This window comes from Eublepharis macularius, chromosome 2 (assembly GCF_028583425.1).
Source record: "Eublepharis macularius isolate TG4126 chromosome 2, MPM_Emac_v1.0, whole genome shotgun sequence".
In the NCBI taxonomy this organism is placed as follows: Eukaryota; Metazoa; Chordata; class Lepidosauria; order Squamata; family Eublepharidae; genus Eublepharis; species Eublepharis macularius.
Window position 1 is genome coordinate 122,295,079 of NC_072791.1, and position 19,531 is coordinate 122,314,609.

The 19,531-nt window shown below is 43.1% G+C and overlaps 1 protein-coding gene across 2 annotated transcripts in view; it reads right to left on the minus strand.

The window, feature by feature from the left end:
• The window catches only part of SWAP70 (switching B cell complex subunit SWAP70), a 70,910-nt gene extending 59,732 nt beyond the window's left edge, over positions 1-11,178 (minus strand). For both annotated transcript variants that reach the window (XM_054971729.1, XM_054971728.1), the window contains exons 1-2: positions 10,988-11,178; positions 1,569-1,709 (exon numbers count right to left, since the gene is read on the minus strand). In XM_054971729.1, coding sequence (XP_054827704.1) covers positions 1,569-1,709; positions 10,988-11,086 — 240 coding nt within the window. In that variant the 5' untranslated portion in view covers positions 11,087-11,178. The remainder of the gene's footprint in view (positions 1-1,568; positions 1,710-10,987) is intronic.
• Positions 11,179-19,531: the final 8,353 nt, after the last annotated feature.

Below are 19,531 nucleotides of genomic sequence, written 5' to 3' on the forward strand. Positions count from 1 at the left end.
GTGATATGATTGGTTGATGACTGAGAGTGTGGGCCGAGTGAATGCTGTTTTAGACTGACAGTGCAGGGAGAAAGGTTTGAGTCAGAAGAAAGCAGGTTAGCTGTGTGCTGCCTGAATATGTTGAAGTGTTTATGAGAGAAATATAACCTGTGTGGAACCTGAACTGAGCATGTTTGTGAAAGGACTCTCAGTCAGGGAAAGAGAGGCCAGCTGTGTGCTGCCTGTGCAGGTTTAATATTTCTGTGAATGAGAGTCAGAGAAAAAGAGGCTAGCTGTTGTGCTGCCTGAGGAGTTTAAGCATTTCTGTGAGAGAAATATTGAGTTAGAGAAAGAGGCTAACTGTGTGTGAAGCCTTAGAAGAGATCTGTGTGAATGAGTTTATAGGAAGTAACTTTAAGAACCAAGAACTACATTTATGAAACCAATATGCTTCTTGACTAAATAAAAGTTTATTTTGTTTTGTTATATCCCAGAGTAGCTGTCATTGCTATATCCCATTCCTATCCTCAGGGCCACATAGAACCACGAAGGAGCCTGACGCTTAGGAACGTTACCAAAGGGAAAACTTAAATAAAATATATTGGAATATAATATTCCTGGTGGCAGCAAACTACCCAGAGGGTGTTAAGGGAAAGATTAAAAGAAATATCTACTCAAAGAAAGTAAAGGTCATAACATATATCGTTTAACAATAAAAATAATTTAATAAAAAAGACACCACTCTGCTTCACAGCCAGCAATCAGCCAAGCAACACAGAGAAGATTAAATGAACCACACAAACCTGATCTTCTAAAACTTTTGCTGCAATCAACTGTAATTCATATTACAAAATAAGGAAGCTTGCTTCTGCTGAGCTTTTCCCCTTTAGCTTTTCTGAGAAAAATAACTTTCAATGTCATTAAATGGTAATAACTAATCCATTTATACTTTACTCCAAAAACTGTGCTGTGCATACTGGGGGGAGGTGCAGGCTATGTAGAAAGGTATTTGTTTTCATTTTAAGTATCAAATTAGTAATTGCAAGTTTCAACCCCATACTACAAGGCACTTGCAGTTTATTTATGATTCTTCTCTCTAGGTCTATAACAAATTTATGGGTTGGAGTCCACCTAAATTTTCCACATACATAAGGGAGAGGGCAATTTTCAGAAACTCCCCTCTCCTACAGCAGACCTCCACTGCCGCCCAAGCTATTTCTGGGGGTTCCCCTCTCCACATTGCTGTATTTCTAGGGATGCCTGAGGATGCAGTGGGAGGAGGAAGCAAAGAAGGCACCCTTCTGCAAGTGGAAATCCTTCCATTCATGTGTGCAGTAGCTGGACTCCATTTTAAGGGCTGCTTCACAGACTGAACAAATCAGTGAGCATTTTTGTATACCAGCAGTGCTCTTTATTAATCATCAAGAAGTACATATTTATGTTCTAGAGTTCAGTTCAAGAGAGTTCAAACAAACTCTGGCCACATACTCCATTCTGCTCCCTCTTCCCAGACACATATAATTTCTTCTTGGCTTACAATTGACATATAATTTTAATCACAGCATATATATGAAAACGAAAAGATATACCTTTTCCAAGATGAATCTGTTTAAATAAGGCATATAACCCTGATTGGAAACAGGCCCTTCATCATCATCCCTAAAATGCTCTTCCAGGGCTACTGGGTCATGAGGAACATTCAGCAAGGTACACAAGTTATGAGAAAGGACCTAAAAAACCAGAGAGACGAGTCAACAAGAATGCAGCAACATTTAGTAAAATCATTGTTTACTATATGTAAGCAAAGAAAGAAAACGTGTTTTCAAAAGTAGCACAGATAAAATTAAAACTAAGCAGGTGTCAATTTTCTATAGAAAATATTATATAAGAAGGGGAGGTTTGCTTCCCCATCTTCTCTCTCTGGAAGATCAGCAACAGTCATAAGTTGTGACAGATACTGGAAGGATAAGAATATTTGTCCTTACGCTCTGAATCTAATGATACTTGAAGTATCTAACCTGCACTATAAAAATATTAGTATCTATGCACGCACAGATGCAGCTCTGCACGCAGTACTGGTCTGAATGCAAACAAGTTTACTCAATATGTTTGAAAGAGATGAAGACAGAAGCACTGCTGCACAAACAGATCCTCATTTGTACCCTTGTTTACTTCATCCCAGGTGAATTACTCTCTCCTTACCCTCTGCTTCTTAGTCTTCTCTATTTTTTCAAAAAGGGAGGCTTACATCTTAAATTTGTTTCTCCGTTTGTCTTTTCTTTACAAGGTCACATACAAATTTAAGTATTTATTAATCTCCATAAGGGCCAATGAAAGAAAATGCAGATGATGTTTATTTAAGGGGAAGCCTGAATAAATCTGCGGCATTCAAGTTCATATAGGTGTCTTCTCAGATGGCATTATATAACCTTCATTCCAGATGACAAACTGTCAACATACTTTTGCTCATATTAGTTGTGAACACATTTCCTCCTATAAACCTGAAGAGGCCAAAATATTTATCACAGATCAAGAAATGTGTTTTATGGATGATTCTATATTCGATTCTCTCTCATTAGCGTGGTTCTCACAAACAGCACCTAAAGTGGTAAAACCTTTGCCTCAACTGTATCAATTCACTCAGACTCAGCTGAGGGCGGCTTTCCAAGACAAAATTACATACGTTAAATTGCATTTAAAGTAGTGATTTTTTTCCTAGAGCAAAGCCATTCCATGCTAGAGAAATTATCTCTGATCAGCACCATGTTTGCATGGTTTTTTAAAAACTGAAAATTTGTAACAGCAAAACAGCAATAAAGGTGCTAGAAAAATCAAGTTTATTTACAGAGCAATCCTATGAAGTTTCTACAGTCCAAGCCCATTGAAATCAATGGATAAATGCACTCTCAGTGAATTTTTTTCACTGTCAGTCCAGAACAATCTGCTTGAGGCCGCTTGCAACAATATCAAAACAAACTGAAACTATAAAATAATCTATCATTAGACTAATATTCATCAAAAAAACTACCCACAGCCAAACATTATAAAATAATCAAAAGCAGTACAGGGATAAAACCAAGTCTATGCTACATCAGCAAAACAACTACTTTACTACTAATCATTGAACAAAGGCCTTAGGGTCGGGGCCGGATCAAGGGGGGGTCAGGGGGGTAGTCTGCCCCTGGTGCCTTCAGGGAGGGGGCGCCGGGAGCAGCTGCCAGCTGCCAGAGGACGCGGGCAGCAGCACGGGCAGCCTCGCAGCCCCCTGCGCTGCCTTTCACTTGCCCCACAGGACAGGGGGCGGCTGGCTTTCCGCGCACCCCCTGTCCTGCACAGCAGGCAAAAGGCAGCGTGGGGGGATGTGGGGCCGCCCACGCCATTCACCTACCCTGCAGGACAGGGGGCGGCCGGCCACCCCCTGTCCTGCGGGGCAGGGGAATGGCGCGGGTGGCCACGCTGCCTTTTGCCTGCCCTGCAGGGCAGGGGGTGCGCGGCAAGCCGGCCACCCCCTGTCCTGCGGGGCAGGCGAAAGGCAGCGCAGGGGGCTGTGAGGCCGCCCACGCCATTCGCCTGCGGGGAGGCGAATGGCGCGGGTGGCTTCCCAGCCCTGCACGCTGCCTCCGTTCTGCCCTGCATGATGACGTCACCGAAGTGGGGGGATGTGGGGCCACCCACGCCATTCACCTACCCTGCAGGACAGGGGGCGGCCGGCCACCCCCTGTCCTGCGGGGCAGGCGAATGGCGCAGGTGGCCATGCTGCCTTTTGCCTGCCCTGCAGGGCAGGGGGTGCTTGGCAAGCTGGCCGCCTCCTGTCCTGCGGGGCAGGTGAATGGCGCGGGCGGCCTCGCAGGCCCCCGCACTGCTTTTGCCTGCCCTACAGGGCAAGGGGTGCGTGGCAAGCCAGCCGCCTCCTGTCCTGCGGGGCAGGCGAAAGGCAGCGCAGGGGGCTGCGAGGCCGCCCACGCCATTCGCCTGCAGGGAAGGCGAATGGCGCGGGTGGCTTCCCAGCCCTGCACACTGCCTCCGTTCTGCCCTGCATGATGATGTCACTGAAGTGACGTCATCACGCAGCGCGGGGAGCGCGCATGCGCGCACAGGTGGCCAGCCGAGGGTTGCCCCGGGCACGGGCAACCCTAAATCTGGCGCTGCTTAGGGTCACTTCCCATATAACACTCAGGATGGTATATCCTGAAAGGAGCCAATTCTGCCACTGTGAAGTCATCATTTCCAACACATGGGACTTTCCTCAATTTATTAGTACAGCACCTATGAGGTAATATACCAGATCCATTTTCTTTCTCTCACCAAAAGTTATTTGGTGAGCAACTTGCACTTAAAGAAACATCTGAAGTAGAGAACCAAATATAAATTGTATAAACCCACAGGTTTATCCCTAGATTACCAGACAGATATTACTGGATATACAATCTAACATTGGGGGATTTGATGTTCAGTGAATGTTGCTCACTACGATTAAAGGTGCAGAAACACATCCAATATTATGTCATATGAAACATCAATTCCTGCCTTTTTGTTTTGTGCATTTAATGGCAGAACTTCCATTCAGTTGTTAAATGACCATAAGAAAACATTTGATTACATAAGAAAATTGACTGCTCTTTCATAAACCTCAGGATGTAAGAAAAATACAAATTATTTCAAGATTGCTTTGAACTATGAGGGCTTTAGGAAAACACAGACAGGTAACAGTAGACACATCGCGGAAGAACCCGAGGAGGCATAAGAAATGGTCAGATATCTTATTATGGCTTCAGGTATATTGGCACTTAGGTTATATAATTACAAGTAAGTACAGGATTACTTCTTCCCAGTGATTCAGTCTTCCTAGTAAAGGGTTAAGAGCTCTAGATGAATGCATTATCCCTCAGCCAGCATGATTCAGCAGGGGGCCAGGTGTTTCCCATCCTAGGAGGCCACACCTAAAAGGCTGGAGGAAGTATAAAAAAGGAAGAAGCTAGAAGGCAGGGCTTTATTAGGGGTCTGGAGTATGAGGTCAAGCTCTCAAGAAAGGGACGCAAGCAACTGTTACCTGATTATTATACATTGTCTTGTTTCATTTATTGTGAGTTGTTTTACCATTTTGTTTAAACTGTTTTGTGCTAAAAGGTTAATTAAAACTGCTTTGAGTTACAAAAAGTGTCTTGCCTCTGTGAGCTTCCTTGATTTTCCAGATCTCTTAACAAACCATTGCCTTAGGCAGAACAGCAAGTCAGTTGTCATCAAAATTATACTAGTCATATCCAGAATTAATATCCAATTAGTATAAGCTTGCAGACTTTAACTAGTTTGCAAATTAAGGTAAGTTCTGCTAAACCTCAACTACTATAATAAACAACCTAAAACTCTGAAAGCCTTGTTATAGGGAAAAGCTCGTCAAAAGTCAGACAATCTATAAACAAATTAAATAGAATGCAATGATCCAAACTGCTACTCAACAATATTCAGTGTACTGTTGAGCAGAAGGGGAAATTGTGGGAAGATGGTTGGCAACTTGAAAAGACTAGGCTATGTTTTTTCTCTCTCCTGTTGCAGCTATTTATGGATTGGGTGTGATCAACGGGTTCTTTCAGCAGGATAGGGAATTGTGGGAAGATAAAGTTGCGAGGCCTCTGCCTGCAACTCTTGAGGCTTGGGGAAGGTACTAGTGTCTGACCCAGAAGTGATTTCACTTCCAGACAATGTTCCAGCAATTCCCCCAAATCTCTACAGCAAAACCCACAGAGAGTTGGGGGGAGGGATTCCCAGAGTGTAACCCCAAAGCTGCATCACTTCTGGGTAAGATGCTGCCATTCCCTTTTCTCCTGCTACAAACATCAGCAGTGGAGGGAAGACAAGCATGGGGTGGGGGGGTCACTAGATGAAAGTGGGTACTTTGTAGGTGCAGAAGGTGGTTGCCAGCTTTAAACAACTAGACTGTTTTTTCTCTCTCCTGCTGCAGATATTTATAGCCTGGATGGCAAGGGACATGAGCTTAATGTCTCTTTGCTCACCGATTACATCCCATGGCATTAGGGTTGCCAGATGTCTGGTTTTGATGTAGACAGCCTTGCATTTGTGCTTACTGTCCAGGAACTTTTCAACAGGGGCACCAGGTATTGCAACAGGGGCACATGGGCAAGGCATAACCACAGAATTCCTACTGTGTAGAGCAAATGAAACATTAAATACATGAATTATCCAGCATTGAAACCAATACTTTGCTTAGCAGGTTAAATGGACAGCCAAACTCCTGGAAGAAGTTCATGGATATGAAGGATGTTTTAGAAAATATAGTCTATAATCATTGGTCAAAGATTCTAACAATACAGTTTCATTTCTAAGCATTTCATTCATTCCAGTGCCACATGAATTACTGTCATAATAACAAATTCCCTATGAACCTAAAACACTAAAAGATGTATTGTCTTAAAATAACTCTACTCTCATGTCAGATTAATCAACTTCCCAATAGTTCATCACTGTCCAACTTCCTCCTCTTTGTCTGAAATGTCTCACCTCATTGGCTCTAATTATTTTTCTTTTTTGTATGAACTATGTGATTAATCTCTGCTGCTCAGATTTTGACCTCACCATCTGCACAATTTTAAGGTATGATGTTTCTGTGAATTCTCCCCCTAGCTTTTTCAGTATGTTAAAATGTTCATCATGTTACATCCTTTGCTAAGGCAGGACACTGGAATGTAAGGGGAGAAGCAAGACTATTTTTTAAACTATCACCAGTCAACATGAAAAGGTGGGAAAGAAGCTAAAGATTATAGCACATCTGAAGGTTTTTCATGCTATCTTCTAGTGACAAGTCACCAGAAGGGGGCACACTCTATACCATATTCCCTGATCTGTCACTGCTTTACTCCAATGTGAGATTTTTTCCCCACTTCATTAGAGAGATAATGAAATATAATGTGCTGTTAGAGTATATATAACAGCCTCTAATATCTCAACATGCCTATTCCTACCAATACTTATTATGCCCCATACATGAAGAAGTCTAAGTTTGAAACCATTACATGCAACAGAAATGTTTGAATGAAAAAAAATGTTTTTGTATAGGGTAGGTATGAAGCAATCTATAACCACATCCAGAAAAAGCCACACCGTGATTCTGCTGAATTTTTTTTAAAAAAAACAAGTGCTAGAAAAAACCCTATACCTAACAGAATATTTATTTTAAAAATGTAAATAAAGAGCAAAAGTAAAGCCCAGAGCTGGCACAGCACAGCCTTGACCAAGAAACCCCTTAATCCTCTGTAAGTAGCATGGAGTAAATAAATTGTAATTGTAAGGGTTTTTTTTCCATTGAGGACTATCAATATGAAAAGCATGGAGAAGATCGACACTGTGCGAACTGCCTGCTGCTCATGATGCTATTCAAAGTAGCCTTGAATATTACAGCATGCAGAGAAAAGAGGAAACTTCACCATAACACCTATTTATCTCTCTCTACAAAAAGAGGTGCATACTTCTGGTGAAAGGCCAAATTGTACACTACACTGAAGGGACAGGAGGAAAAAGAGAGATAGCAGAAATCTATTTTGGACATTTCAGAGAAGTACAGGGGACAGGAAGATCAAAATAGTTGTACTTTCTACCTACTTACTCTGCTCGATAATCACTCTTTGACTCTATTGTAACAACCTCAGCATCTGTAATCCAGGGCTGAGTTTTTGAGTTAGGATTAAAGATTACTACCACAAATTATGTAACATTTTCTAGCAAAAAATGCCATCAAGTAAATCAAAGTATATCACAGAAACACCTGGGCAAGATGGAGCAACAAAGATGGAGCAACATAAGGTTTCCTCAGTGAAAAGTTCCTAAACAATCACGTTCCTTCTTGCCTCTCCCCAGCAGACCCAGTTCCCTTGCCCTCATGAAAAGGGATAATTCATAAATATTGCTTTGAACTATTAATGGAGCTCACAGTTCTTCCAGCAACAGCTCAGACTACAGTTAACCAAGTGAGCAACACAATGACCTACTGTCTGAAGAATACCACAGGTGTAGTACAGTCTTATTCAAAAGCGTTTTTTTTAATTGGCCTAACCAGAACATTTAAGGTCAAAAGAGTCTGATGAACTGTGCCCAGATTCACAGATTGAAGTGCTACAAACCGTGTGAGAGTTATATGAAGAGTATATGCAAGAGTATATGCAAGAAAAAGAAAAGAGTCTCTCAACTACTTCTGTTTATACTCCGATACAAAAGCAGTACAGAACCCTTGTCTCCCTTTGGCAAGATTTACACTGAGCTGGAATAGAGCCAGATCTTTTATATGACTGCTTGAATTCTGTAGACCAGGGGTGGGCAAATTGCAGCCCGCGGGCCACATGCGGCCCGCTACAGAGTTTTTTGTGGCCTGCCAAGACAGTCAGAAAAATCCGCCTTGAACCGAGATTTCCTTCTAAAATTAAATGTGCTTGCAGCTATAGATGATATGAAATTAGCACAATAAATTGAATAAAACTACCACTATTTTATTTAATTTATATTTATTGATTTTTATGATACAATTTATACCTTTTCTGAAATGCAAAGTTAACTAATGAATGCAATCATTTTAAAAGGTGCGGCCCTCCGCTAACCTCTGCTCCCACAAAGTGGCCCCCAAGCCAAAACAATTGCCCACCCCTTCTGTAGACCACTAGAGGGGAATGAAAGTGTGGGCCATGACAAATGAGTGGAAGGTGGCAAGACTTTTTGTATTATTAACATTTTTGGAAAAGAATAACAAATAACAGAAAGTTAACAAAACAAAGAAATGAGATAACTATATAAACTAGGAGAAGACTTCTGATTTTCTCTGCAACAAATATAAGTACAATTACACAATTTTCTCTTGCTCTATGTTTACAAAGAAAAGCTCTCTTTTTTCTATTGTCCAAATTCCTTATTCATAAAAGTCACAAATCATTAAATCGTTATTATCTGTTTTATGCAAAAAGTCTAAAAGGGGTTTCCAATCAACAATAAATGAGCCTATTGTCTTTTCTCTAATCAGTGAAGTAAGTTTAGCCATCACTGCGAGCTCCAACACCTTCACCAAGCATTCCTCTATTGTAAGCAATATTGGACTCTTTCGCTTTTGCACATATAATAATCTTGCTGCCATTGTCATATAAAAACAAAGTTTCAAGGCTTCTTTACAGCTGAATGGCCATTAATCCCAAATAAAGGACCCTGATTTCAATTGTCCTTCTAATTCCAATAATCTTCTATTTTTTTAACAAAATCCATTCCATCATCCATATTAAACAACAAGCGGCAAAATATAATTTAAAATCAGGTAAACTCAATCCTCCTCTTTCCTTTGCATCCTGTAATATCTTATATTTAATTTGTGTTTTTTCCCTTGCCATACAAATCTAGATATAGCTTTCTGCCATTGTTTAAATGGCACCTCCATTGTCAAAATAGGAATTGTCTGGAATAAAAATAACATTCTAGGCAAGTCATTCATCTTAACCACAGCTATTCTCCCTAAAAGCGGCCACTGACCTTTATCTCATCTTAACAAATTTTTAAAATTTCGTTCCAAGTCTTGACATAATTATTTTAAAATAACATACAATTTATATTTATCAAGGTGATGCCCAAATATTGAAGTTGCAGGACTGATGCATTTATTTTACAGTGCAAAAGTTGAAATCTGGTTTCTTAGATATAAAATACAAAAATGAAAGAATCGTTGCAGCATTAGCTCCATTACAATCAGGGCCTGGGATAGCCTAGAGTGCATGCTCTACATCTACAGAGCAGAAAAAGTTCGACCCTCAAAACAGACAACTATGGTTCATGAAGGTTTGAAGAGACATGACAGTAGAGTCCTATGTCCAACTCTAGACTAGTTTTGACACTACTCTTGAAGCTGACATGGAAAATATGCCCTGAACTGAAAGAAGTGAGCACATGGCGAAACAATCACATAATTGAACAGTTCCATAGAATTCACCACCCTACAGTCCACAAACCAGCTGAGTTGTGTGAAATAGCACCTAGGGTCATGCCTCACCCCAAAAAAGTATCAAAAGATACATACATTCTTTACAATTCCTTACAATTCTCTAAGGGATAACAGCCCATAACAGCCCATCCAAAGAGAAGGATACTGAGACAGGACAACTTTATCAGCACCAACTACAAAAAAATAGTAAGAGACACAATTTTCCCTCCCAGAATTGTTTCCCTGTAACCTGAGTAACTTCTTTGTATAACTCAACCGCTCACACACTGTTACTGTGAGCACTGGTTGATCCTGAAAGAGGTGGCACTTGACTGATCTGAGAATTTTGTTCGATGGTACCTTCTTAAACTCGTAATAGTTCTGAGTGCAATTCTAAGCAGAGTTACTTCTGAGTCTACTGAAGTCAGTAGTCTTATGAGGGTATGTTTAGGATTGCACTGTCAGGGGGGAAATTCCTCTAACCAAGGGATTGCTACGGTCCATTCCCAAGAAGGCTCCATGAAATAATAAAAAGCTGGTTCTCTGCTTCTGGGTCTGAGAAGCAGGAAACAGTATAGATCCCGTACAGGTAAGGGATGCACAGAATGTCACCAGGGGAGCGTTTGGCAAGCACAAGGCTAGAATCGCCTCACCTGGTGGAAAGAGAACTGCGACCCTTCCCCTGCCCCTTTCATGTTAAGAACGACTTCGTGAACTGGGGGTGGCCAGCTAAGGGGGTATTTTCTCGAAGGCTCAAGAGCCCCCTGCACGCCCCCAATCCGAATCAAGCACTTGCTCGAGAAGCTCTGCACCCCGCCAGCCTCCCAATCCTTCCACTGCTCGCTCGCTCGCCTGCCCGGCTGCCCGCCCTGGCTGGAAAGAGTTTCCGAGAGCGCGTCTCAGCTTGAGAAAGGGGAAGTATCCGGACTGGGAGGCGCTGCCGGGGAAGACAAATGGCAGCCGACTGAGGGAGAAGGGAAGGCGGGAGAAGCCGCCGGGACAGGGCTCCTTCCTGAGGCAGCGCCCGGCCTTCCCTGCCGCACTTGCCTTGAGCTGGGACTTGGACACTTTGCCGCTCTTGTCCAAGTCGAGGGCGGTGAAGGCGTGCCAGATGGGCTTGAGCAACTCTTCCTTCAGGCTCCCCATGACCCTGCGGCTGCAGCTGCGCTGCCCTCCAGCCTGGCGCCTCAAGTTCTGCCTCCCCTGAGGTGGTGGCGGCGGCGGTGACTGCAGCTGTGACCGAGGCCTCAGCCTTCCCTCCCGGCCACGCCCAGCAGCCAACCACGGCTCTTCTGGGCCGGCCTCCCAGAGGAAGCGAGCGCCGTGTGCTCCAGGCTCTGCTGCTCGCCGCTAGCTGGGATGTACTAAACGGAATGACAAGATTGCCCATTTAAAATTATGGGAGAGGCTTGAAAGCCTATTGGAAATCATGGGAACCAGGAATGCCCATTTACTTGCATGGGCTCCATTGAAACATATTATAGCAAAAAACAAAAAAAAGTTGCAAAGAAAATGTAGAATGGATTTTGAAAAAAGGTCTCTGCGCCCAGATACACTATTCAGGGACTGGAATGACAGGCCCCTCACTGGAATGACGGTCCCTGAGTGTATTAGAAGGGGTCTGGGATTGGAATGAAAGGCCCCGGAGTGGAGTGACGTCCCTTTGGTGTATTGGAAGGGGCCTGGGACTGGAATGACAGGCCACTAACTGGAATGACTGCCCCGGGGTGTATCAGATGGGATCTAGTATTTGAATGACAAGCCCCTCAGTGAAGTGATGGCCCCTGGGTATGACAGAAGATCTCTAGGACTGATATGACAGACCCCTGAGTGGAATGACAGTCCCTGAGTATTACAGAAGGTCTCTAGGACTTGAATGACAGGCCCCAGAATGGAATGATAGCCCTTTGGTGTATCGGAAGGGGCCTGGGACTGGAATAACAGGACCCTCAGTTGAATGATAGCCGCTGGGTGTATCAGAAACGCTCTGGGACTAGATTGAGGGTCACTCAGTGGAATGATGGCCCCTGGGTGTGACAGAAGGGCTCTGGGACTGGAATGAAAGGCTCCTAACTGGAATGACGGCCCCTGGGTATGACAGAAGGGTTCTGCAACTGGAATGACAGGCCGCTAACTGGAATGACAGACTCTGGCTATATCAAAAGAACTCTTGGACTGGAATGACAGGCCCCGGAGTGGAATGATGCCCCCTAGGTGTATCAGAAGGTCTCTAGGACTGAAATGACAGGCCACTAACTGGAATGACTGCTCCTGGGTGTATCAGATGGGATCTAGGACTTGAATGACAGGGGGTACTGAGGGAAGATGGCGGCCAGAGCAGATGCTCTGTGATCTTATCTTTATCTCTATTTTATGACTCCCTTGTTTTAACTGAGTTTCCCTGGCACATAACTCTGGTTGCATACTATTGGGGGTACATCATAGAAGTGAACGAGAATTGAAATACTCTGTATTGGAAGTCATTAAGCCAAGTGAAAATATTAATACTTTATTGCAGGCAGAAGCACAGTGGATTTTTAGAATGGAAAGTCTTGTCCCTAAGGGACTTAACAATGAAATTTACTTCTCAGTGTTCTTGTAATAACTTGCGTTGGTGATTCTGTATTACTTACATTCCCCAACTTCCTCGGAATGAATTTATCAGTGGGTTCACCTTTAAATAATACTGGGTAATTAGAACCTATAAGTATATATATCATTCACTGTAGTGGGGCGCCACACGCCTTGAAATACAACGGGATCATAATGTATGACGAGAGATATTTACGAGGAAAACCAGTAAGTCCATTTTACATAACCTTAATTGCTTGTAAATTGGAACTTGGTGTTATTTAATGTAATTTGTGGATAAATGTAATTTTTACAGCATGAATATTGGCCGGGATGAAGATACCACGAAACGAGCAGATTTATTAGCTGGCAGGCTCATTGCCAACTGACCAAAGTCTTCGGGCTCCTTGGAACTCTAGCTGGGACTGGCTTCTTCGGCTTTGTGGAGCTTCGAACAAGAAGACATCTGCTGTTCTCTCAGATATTTCATCTATAGGAAGATTATATTTGAGGTTCTTATTACTGTGGACTTTATTGGACACTTAAAATTACAGCTTGGACATTGACTTGTTTGATCAATTGGTTGCATATTAGTCTCAGACGATATATGTATTTGTTAATTAATAGTGTATATTGTGTTATGTATGTTGGAGCACTGGCACTTTAATTACAAAGGTTGTTAGCATACACCTGGTAGTGTATTTTGGGTTTCTCAGGGTGGTTCCCTTTCGGTTGCAATTGTTGTGTTTGAAACCCCTCCTTCTTTAGTTGGTTTTTGCATGGTTGAGAGAGATGCTGATTTATACTGATACATTTGCCTTTTCCTCTGAGGAAAGGGAAAAAATTCTAGCCATAGTGCCCACTATTTCGGCTCCCACTTAGGATTGGGATTCATTAGTGGTACAAATGACAAAGGAAACTAAATTATGCCTACACGCTGCTTCATTGACTGAATATTGCAAGGAACATATTCCCAGAGGGCTCAGAATGAATAAGCCACCAGGGATGTATAAGGATGATGAAGCATTTAAAAAGCGGTGGGCATCCATACTAAAGTGTTCATTCGATCTTATGTTACTACTAATAGAACGTATTGCTAAAGAGAAGGATGAGGTAGAGTTGGAGATTGTACAGTTGAAGGAGCAATTAAAGAGCTCATACACTGATGAGGAGTTTATGAGTAGAAACAATGATGTGGACCATTTGATCAAGGAATGTGAGAAAAAATTAAAAGATCTCAAATTAAAGAAAATTAATCAAGACAAAAAAGATCACAGCACGGGAAATGTATATTATTGGAGGGACAACTAACCCAGAAAGAGAGTTTCATGGGCAAAAACATCGGCCTCTGGGTCTGAATTTGAGGCAACATCCCTCCGATACTGAACAATCCGAAGATGAACAGGGGGGACGTATATTGAGAAATCGGACCATCCCTAGATACCCCCCCAGGAATTTTTTGGGCAGTCGTCATCATGTCAAACAGGGGAGATACAAAACTTAATCTTTAATTTGTCGGCATGATCTATAACCCCGGTAGAGACTTCTGTTTTGAATAAAGGCCTGGGATTTGTTCCATCTCCAAAATATAATGCATTTTGGACGAGAGTGGACCTGTTTAAATTAATTCGTCTGTTAAAACTTAGAAAACATTTTGGCAACACCACCAATCAATCAGACTGTTGGGGGATTAAACATCGTTCCACCTTCACGCCAAAGATTACAGATGGTCTCATTGATACATTTGAAAAACTGGTTATGAAGGATGTGAATAAGCTTGAAAGGCAGCAACATAGGATGTGGTACAATTTGACACAGGTTTAACAGACAGTCACCAAAACAAGAGGGTAATACGCTTCAAAACAGTACATCAGCTTTAAGACAGCTGTGTGACGATAAGACCATAGTGGTGAAACCCGCAGACAAGGGGCAGTATCGTGATACTTAATACTTGTGACCATGTACAGGAGGTGACACGGCAGTTAGCAGATAGGGCTTATTACAAACCTATTGATCATGACCCTTTAAAAGATATTACTAGGGTGATCAAAATAGTTCTTGATGAAGCCTTGGGGTGTAATGACATTTCCCAACAGCTTCATCATAGTTTACTGAACACCAGCCCATGGACACCCGTATTCTACTGCCTCCCCCAAATCCATAAAGGCATCATACCCCCACCAGGTAGACCTATAGTCTTGGGGACGAATTCAATTTTGGAACCCCTAGCAGTGTTCATTGATCAGGTGATACAACCTTTTGTGAGGAAGACGGACACATATATTAAAGATACCACAGCCTTTATTAATTTTGTAGAGGAACATGATTCCAGAAAATGCTTACCTCATGATCCTAGATGTACAATCTTTGTACACTTCAATCCCACATTTGGAAGCCAGAAGGGTCATTGAAACTGTCTTGCATTCTAGGCGCTCTGATTATCCACCAACCCCATTCCTACTAAACCTTTTAGACATCATATTGGAACACAATTATTTTAGATTTGAACAGCAGTTCTACTATCAAGTGAAGGGGGTTGCTGTGGGTTGCCCGGCAGCCCCCAGTATTGCTATTTTGTTTATGGCTGATTTGGAAAGCAGGTACCTTCTCGGTGGTGCTGTTAATCCTTTCTTTGATCAAATGGTTTGCGTAAAAAGATTTATTGATGACGTGTTTTTGGTCCTTAAAGGGACGGACTGTGCAACTGAGTTTGTAAATTGGCTAAATGAGATTGATCCGAATATCAAGTTCACTTCTCAGGGTAACCAACAATGCATACCTTTTTTGGATGTAGTAGTGTTCAAGAGAACATGGACTAAATTGGGAGTGAGACCTTTCCGTAAAACAACAAATCGCTGTGCCTATCTTAATTACTCCTCTTTTCATAGGAATGACCTTAAAAGGAATATTCCTTATGGTCAATTTCTTCGTTTAAAGCGCAACTCCTCTCTGAGGTTGGATTACACGAGAGAAGCCCACAAGCTGAGTGGAGCGTTTGCAGCCTGGGGATATCCCACATGTGTCATCCAGTGAGCTTTAGATAGGGCAGAATCAGCCTCAAGACAGTCACTACTACAACCTAGAGTGAGCAATAATGAGACTAATTCTGGGATTATGTGGGCACTTGATTTCTCCCATCTATCTGGAGACATTGCCCATATTGTCAGGGCAAATTGGCATATAGTGCACAATATAGCAGGATGCAGCGTCCCTCCAAAAAATGGGTACAGAAGAACTAAAAGTCTTAGGGATTTTCTGGTACATTCAGACTTTAAGCAATTTAAACCACAAGAGAGTTTGCCACATGGACATTTCGCCTGTGGCCATTGTAATATTTGCCCATTAAGTATACCTTTGGGTTTGATCAAACATCCACGTACTGGCAAGTCCTTATATTCCAAAAGTTATTCAACATGTACTACCTCACATGTGGCGTACATTACTCAATGCACCTGCACTTTATTATATATTGGGAGCACTAAACGCCCCATACGTACCCGAATTCAGGAGCATCTTTCAAAAATACGTACAAGGAATCTGGAAGCACTTTTAGTGGAACATTTTCAGACGCATCATAGAAGTGAACAAGAATTGAAATACTCTGTACTGGAAGTCATTAAGCCAAGTGAAAATATTAATACTTTATTGCAGGCAGAAGCACAGTGGATTTTTAGAATGGAAAGTCTTGTCCCTAAGGGACTTAACAATGAAATTGACTTCTCGGTGTTCTTGTAATAACTCGCGTTGGTGATTCTGTATTACTTACATTCCCCAACTTCCTCGGAATGAATTTATCAGTGGGTTCACCTTTAAATAATACTGGGTAATTAGAACCTATAAGTATATATATCATTCACTGTAGTGGGGCGCCACACGCCTTGAAATACAATGGGATCATAATGTATGGCGAGAGATATTTACGAGGAAAACCAGTAAGTCCGTTTTACATAACCTTAATTGCTTGTAAATTGGAACTTGGTGTTATTTAATGTAATTTGTGGATAAATGTAATTTTTGAAGCATGAATATTGGCCGAGATCAAGATACCATGAAACGAGCGGATTTATTAGCTGGCAGACTCATTGCCAACTGACCAAAGTCTTCGGGCTCCTTGGAACTCTAGCTGGGACTGGCTTCTTCGGCTTTGTGGAGCTTCGAACAAGAAGACATCTGCTGTTCTCTCAGATATTTCATCTATAGGAAGATTATATTTGAGGTTCTTATTACTGTGGACTTTATTGGACACTTAAAATTACTGCTTGGAGATTGACTTGTTTGATCAATTGGTTGCATATTTGTCTTGGACGATATATGTATTTGTTAATTAATAGTGTATATTGTGTTATGTATGTTGGAGCACTGGCACTTTAATTACAAAGGTTGTTAGCATACACCTGGTAGTGTATTTGGGTTTCTCAGGGTGGTTCCCTTTCAGTTGCAATTATTGTGTTTGAAACCCTTCCTTCTTTGGTTGATTTTACTATTGAGGGTAACCTGGAAAGCTGGCTGGACAGCTGTGTGTGGACTGTGAATATTTTATTGGCAAATTAGCTTTGTGTGCAGCTGCAGCTTCCTCTCCAAGAAACAAAATATTTTTTAACCTTCTTAGCTTTTATCTTTGCCTGACATTTTTAAAGACTTCTTACCTTTGTTGCCTCCGCTGGATCTGCTTTTCAAGGACGGTCTTCTTTTATTGCGTGTGTTGCGTGTGTGCAGAGAAACATAAATCTGCCTTCCTAATTGAGTAATTAGTCGGCATCTGAAGCTTGTTGAGAGAAAGATCTCTAGTTCAGACTGCTGTGAAGTGAGAGCTTTTCCATTAAGGAATACTCTAAGGAACTTTATCACCCTTTGGCCCTTTTGCAACTTGGTCTATCAGGAGCAGGGGCAAAATGAGACCCCACAAATGAAGGAGAGAGATGGAAAAATTGGAGACTTCTTTCAGACAATTGTCCCTGAGACCTCACAGGCTTTCCAAATCGGTTCTCATCACTGTCAGAAGTTACTGATAATTCCCTGGGAGGCTTATCTTTGGATTCCTCCTGTGAAGCAGCAACTAGTAATCTAAATAATCCAGCAGAATGCGGTTTCTGTGTCTTCTGTGGAGTTATTTCTTTTAGTGGCTGACTCAATGAAATTTATTTGCAGAAGACTTGAATCTATACACTCAAAAGTAGAGGGTGTCATAGAGGTGCTGTTAAACCCAGGCAGTGGTAAAGTCAACTCCAGAGAAGTAAAACCATCCAAGTCAGCTTTAATTGACAAGTCCCCAGCGGCACAACCAATTAATTCAAGGTGTTATGCTTTAGATACTCAACAAACCATAGCAACACCAGGTTCAAATAAACTACCAAAAAAGTCTCCCAGCAGCAAGGCAACTGTACCTTGGCAGTTAATTTGACAAGCACACCAGGTCTGTCTGACCATTTGCAAATTTAATGGGGGCACCCTCTCCTGGAAGGACATCTCTCTTGTTAAAAGACATCTCCAAAAACTATCTGGCTTTCAAATTGGTCTTGTGGATATAAAAGCCGTGGAACTTCTGAACAATCCCTCACAAACCCAAAAAGTTCTGTTGACATTCAATAGCCCCCAAATCTCAAAACTGTTATTACAAAAGAAAACCTTTCTGAGAACAAAAGGGATTTTCCCTGCCCATGTATTTATCAACTCAACACTTGAACCACTCATGCGCAGAGGCATGGAGAAGGAAACTCTAAGACTGAATGAGACCTCATCACAGAAGCCTACACCACTTCTCACTGACCCTATGGATCTGGATGCACTGGACAAAGAGATCTTAGACTCCTTCAACACTCTACCTGTCCCTGAACAAGCAGCAATTGTGGATATACCAGATGCATTAAGAGCAAGCCTATGAGACCATATTCCAGCAACGACTGAATCTGAAACACCCTTAGTACTGACTGGGCCAACCACGTCCGTGAATCCTGATTCTAACCCTAGGAGAACCCTGGAGAGGTCAACACAAGATGAAATCTGTATGCCTTCTCCTCTATCAACTGAGAACCCTCCACCGAGCAGACATGATGAAGATCCCCATGGTGCCTTGGACAATGGCCACATATATAATGATGCCAACAATTCACTGGAACATTTATCTATGACAGATTGACATACAAATTCTCCTACACCCACTGACATAAAAATTATTTCCTGGAATGTTGCTGGCTGGAGGAGTAAGGCTAGGGACGAGGACTTTATGGGCTATATCAGAGATTTTGATATTGTACTTTGTGAGGCCCCGCCCTACCCGCCACCGGCCCCCCCTGCTCTGCCGTACCCTTGGACCCTGGTTGGGGTGGTGGCAAAGGAGTTCCCTCGGCCTCAGACTGGGCAGGGGCAGCAGTTGAGCCACTGGCTTCTGCCTCCTACCAGCTGCCTGGAGAGCCTATGGCCGTTTCCCCTCTCTCTCTCTCTCTCTCTCTCTCTCTCTCTCTCTCTCTCTCTCTCTCTCGCTTCCTCGCTCTGGCCATATGCGCTCTCCCCGCCAACTTCTCCTCTCTCCGCGTCCTCGGGCTCTTCCCTTTTGTGCCACCGCCTCAACCCGCTTCTCCCCTCTCCCCCAATCCGCCACCGTGCTCCCTCCTTTCCCCGCCCCATGCTCTGCTGTCTGTCCTGTCACTGGTGCCTTCCCTTGTCTGTTCCCACCCCTTTCCTCTCAGCTCGCCTGCCTCCTCCATCTTCCTCCCTTCCCTGCGCTCCGCCGACCCCCTCTCCTTCCCCCTTCTCGTGCCAGTCTCTTCATACTGGGGAGCCCTCCCAACCTTCTGCTCCCCAATCTGGCTCCGCACTGCCCCGGGTGCCCGCCTCCCTTCCGCTGCTCGCACCCGCGCCCTCCCCCTTCCTGGCCCGGGCCAGGCCCGCCCGGCCGCCATGTCTCCACCCAGCCACCTCCTCGGCGGAGGCCTCTCCAGGTTTTCCCCGCCCGCCGCCGCCCACGTTGTCGGGGGCGCCGGTCTGGTGCCTATCTGCAGGGGTGGCGGCGGTGGCGGCAGC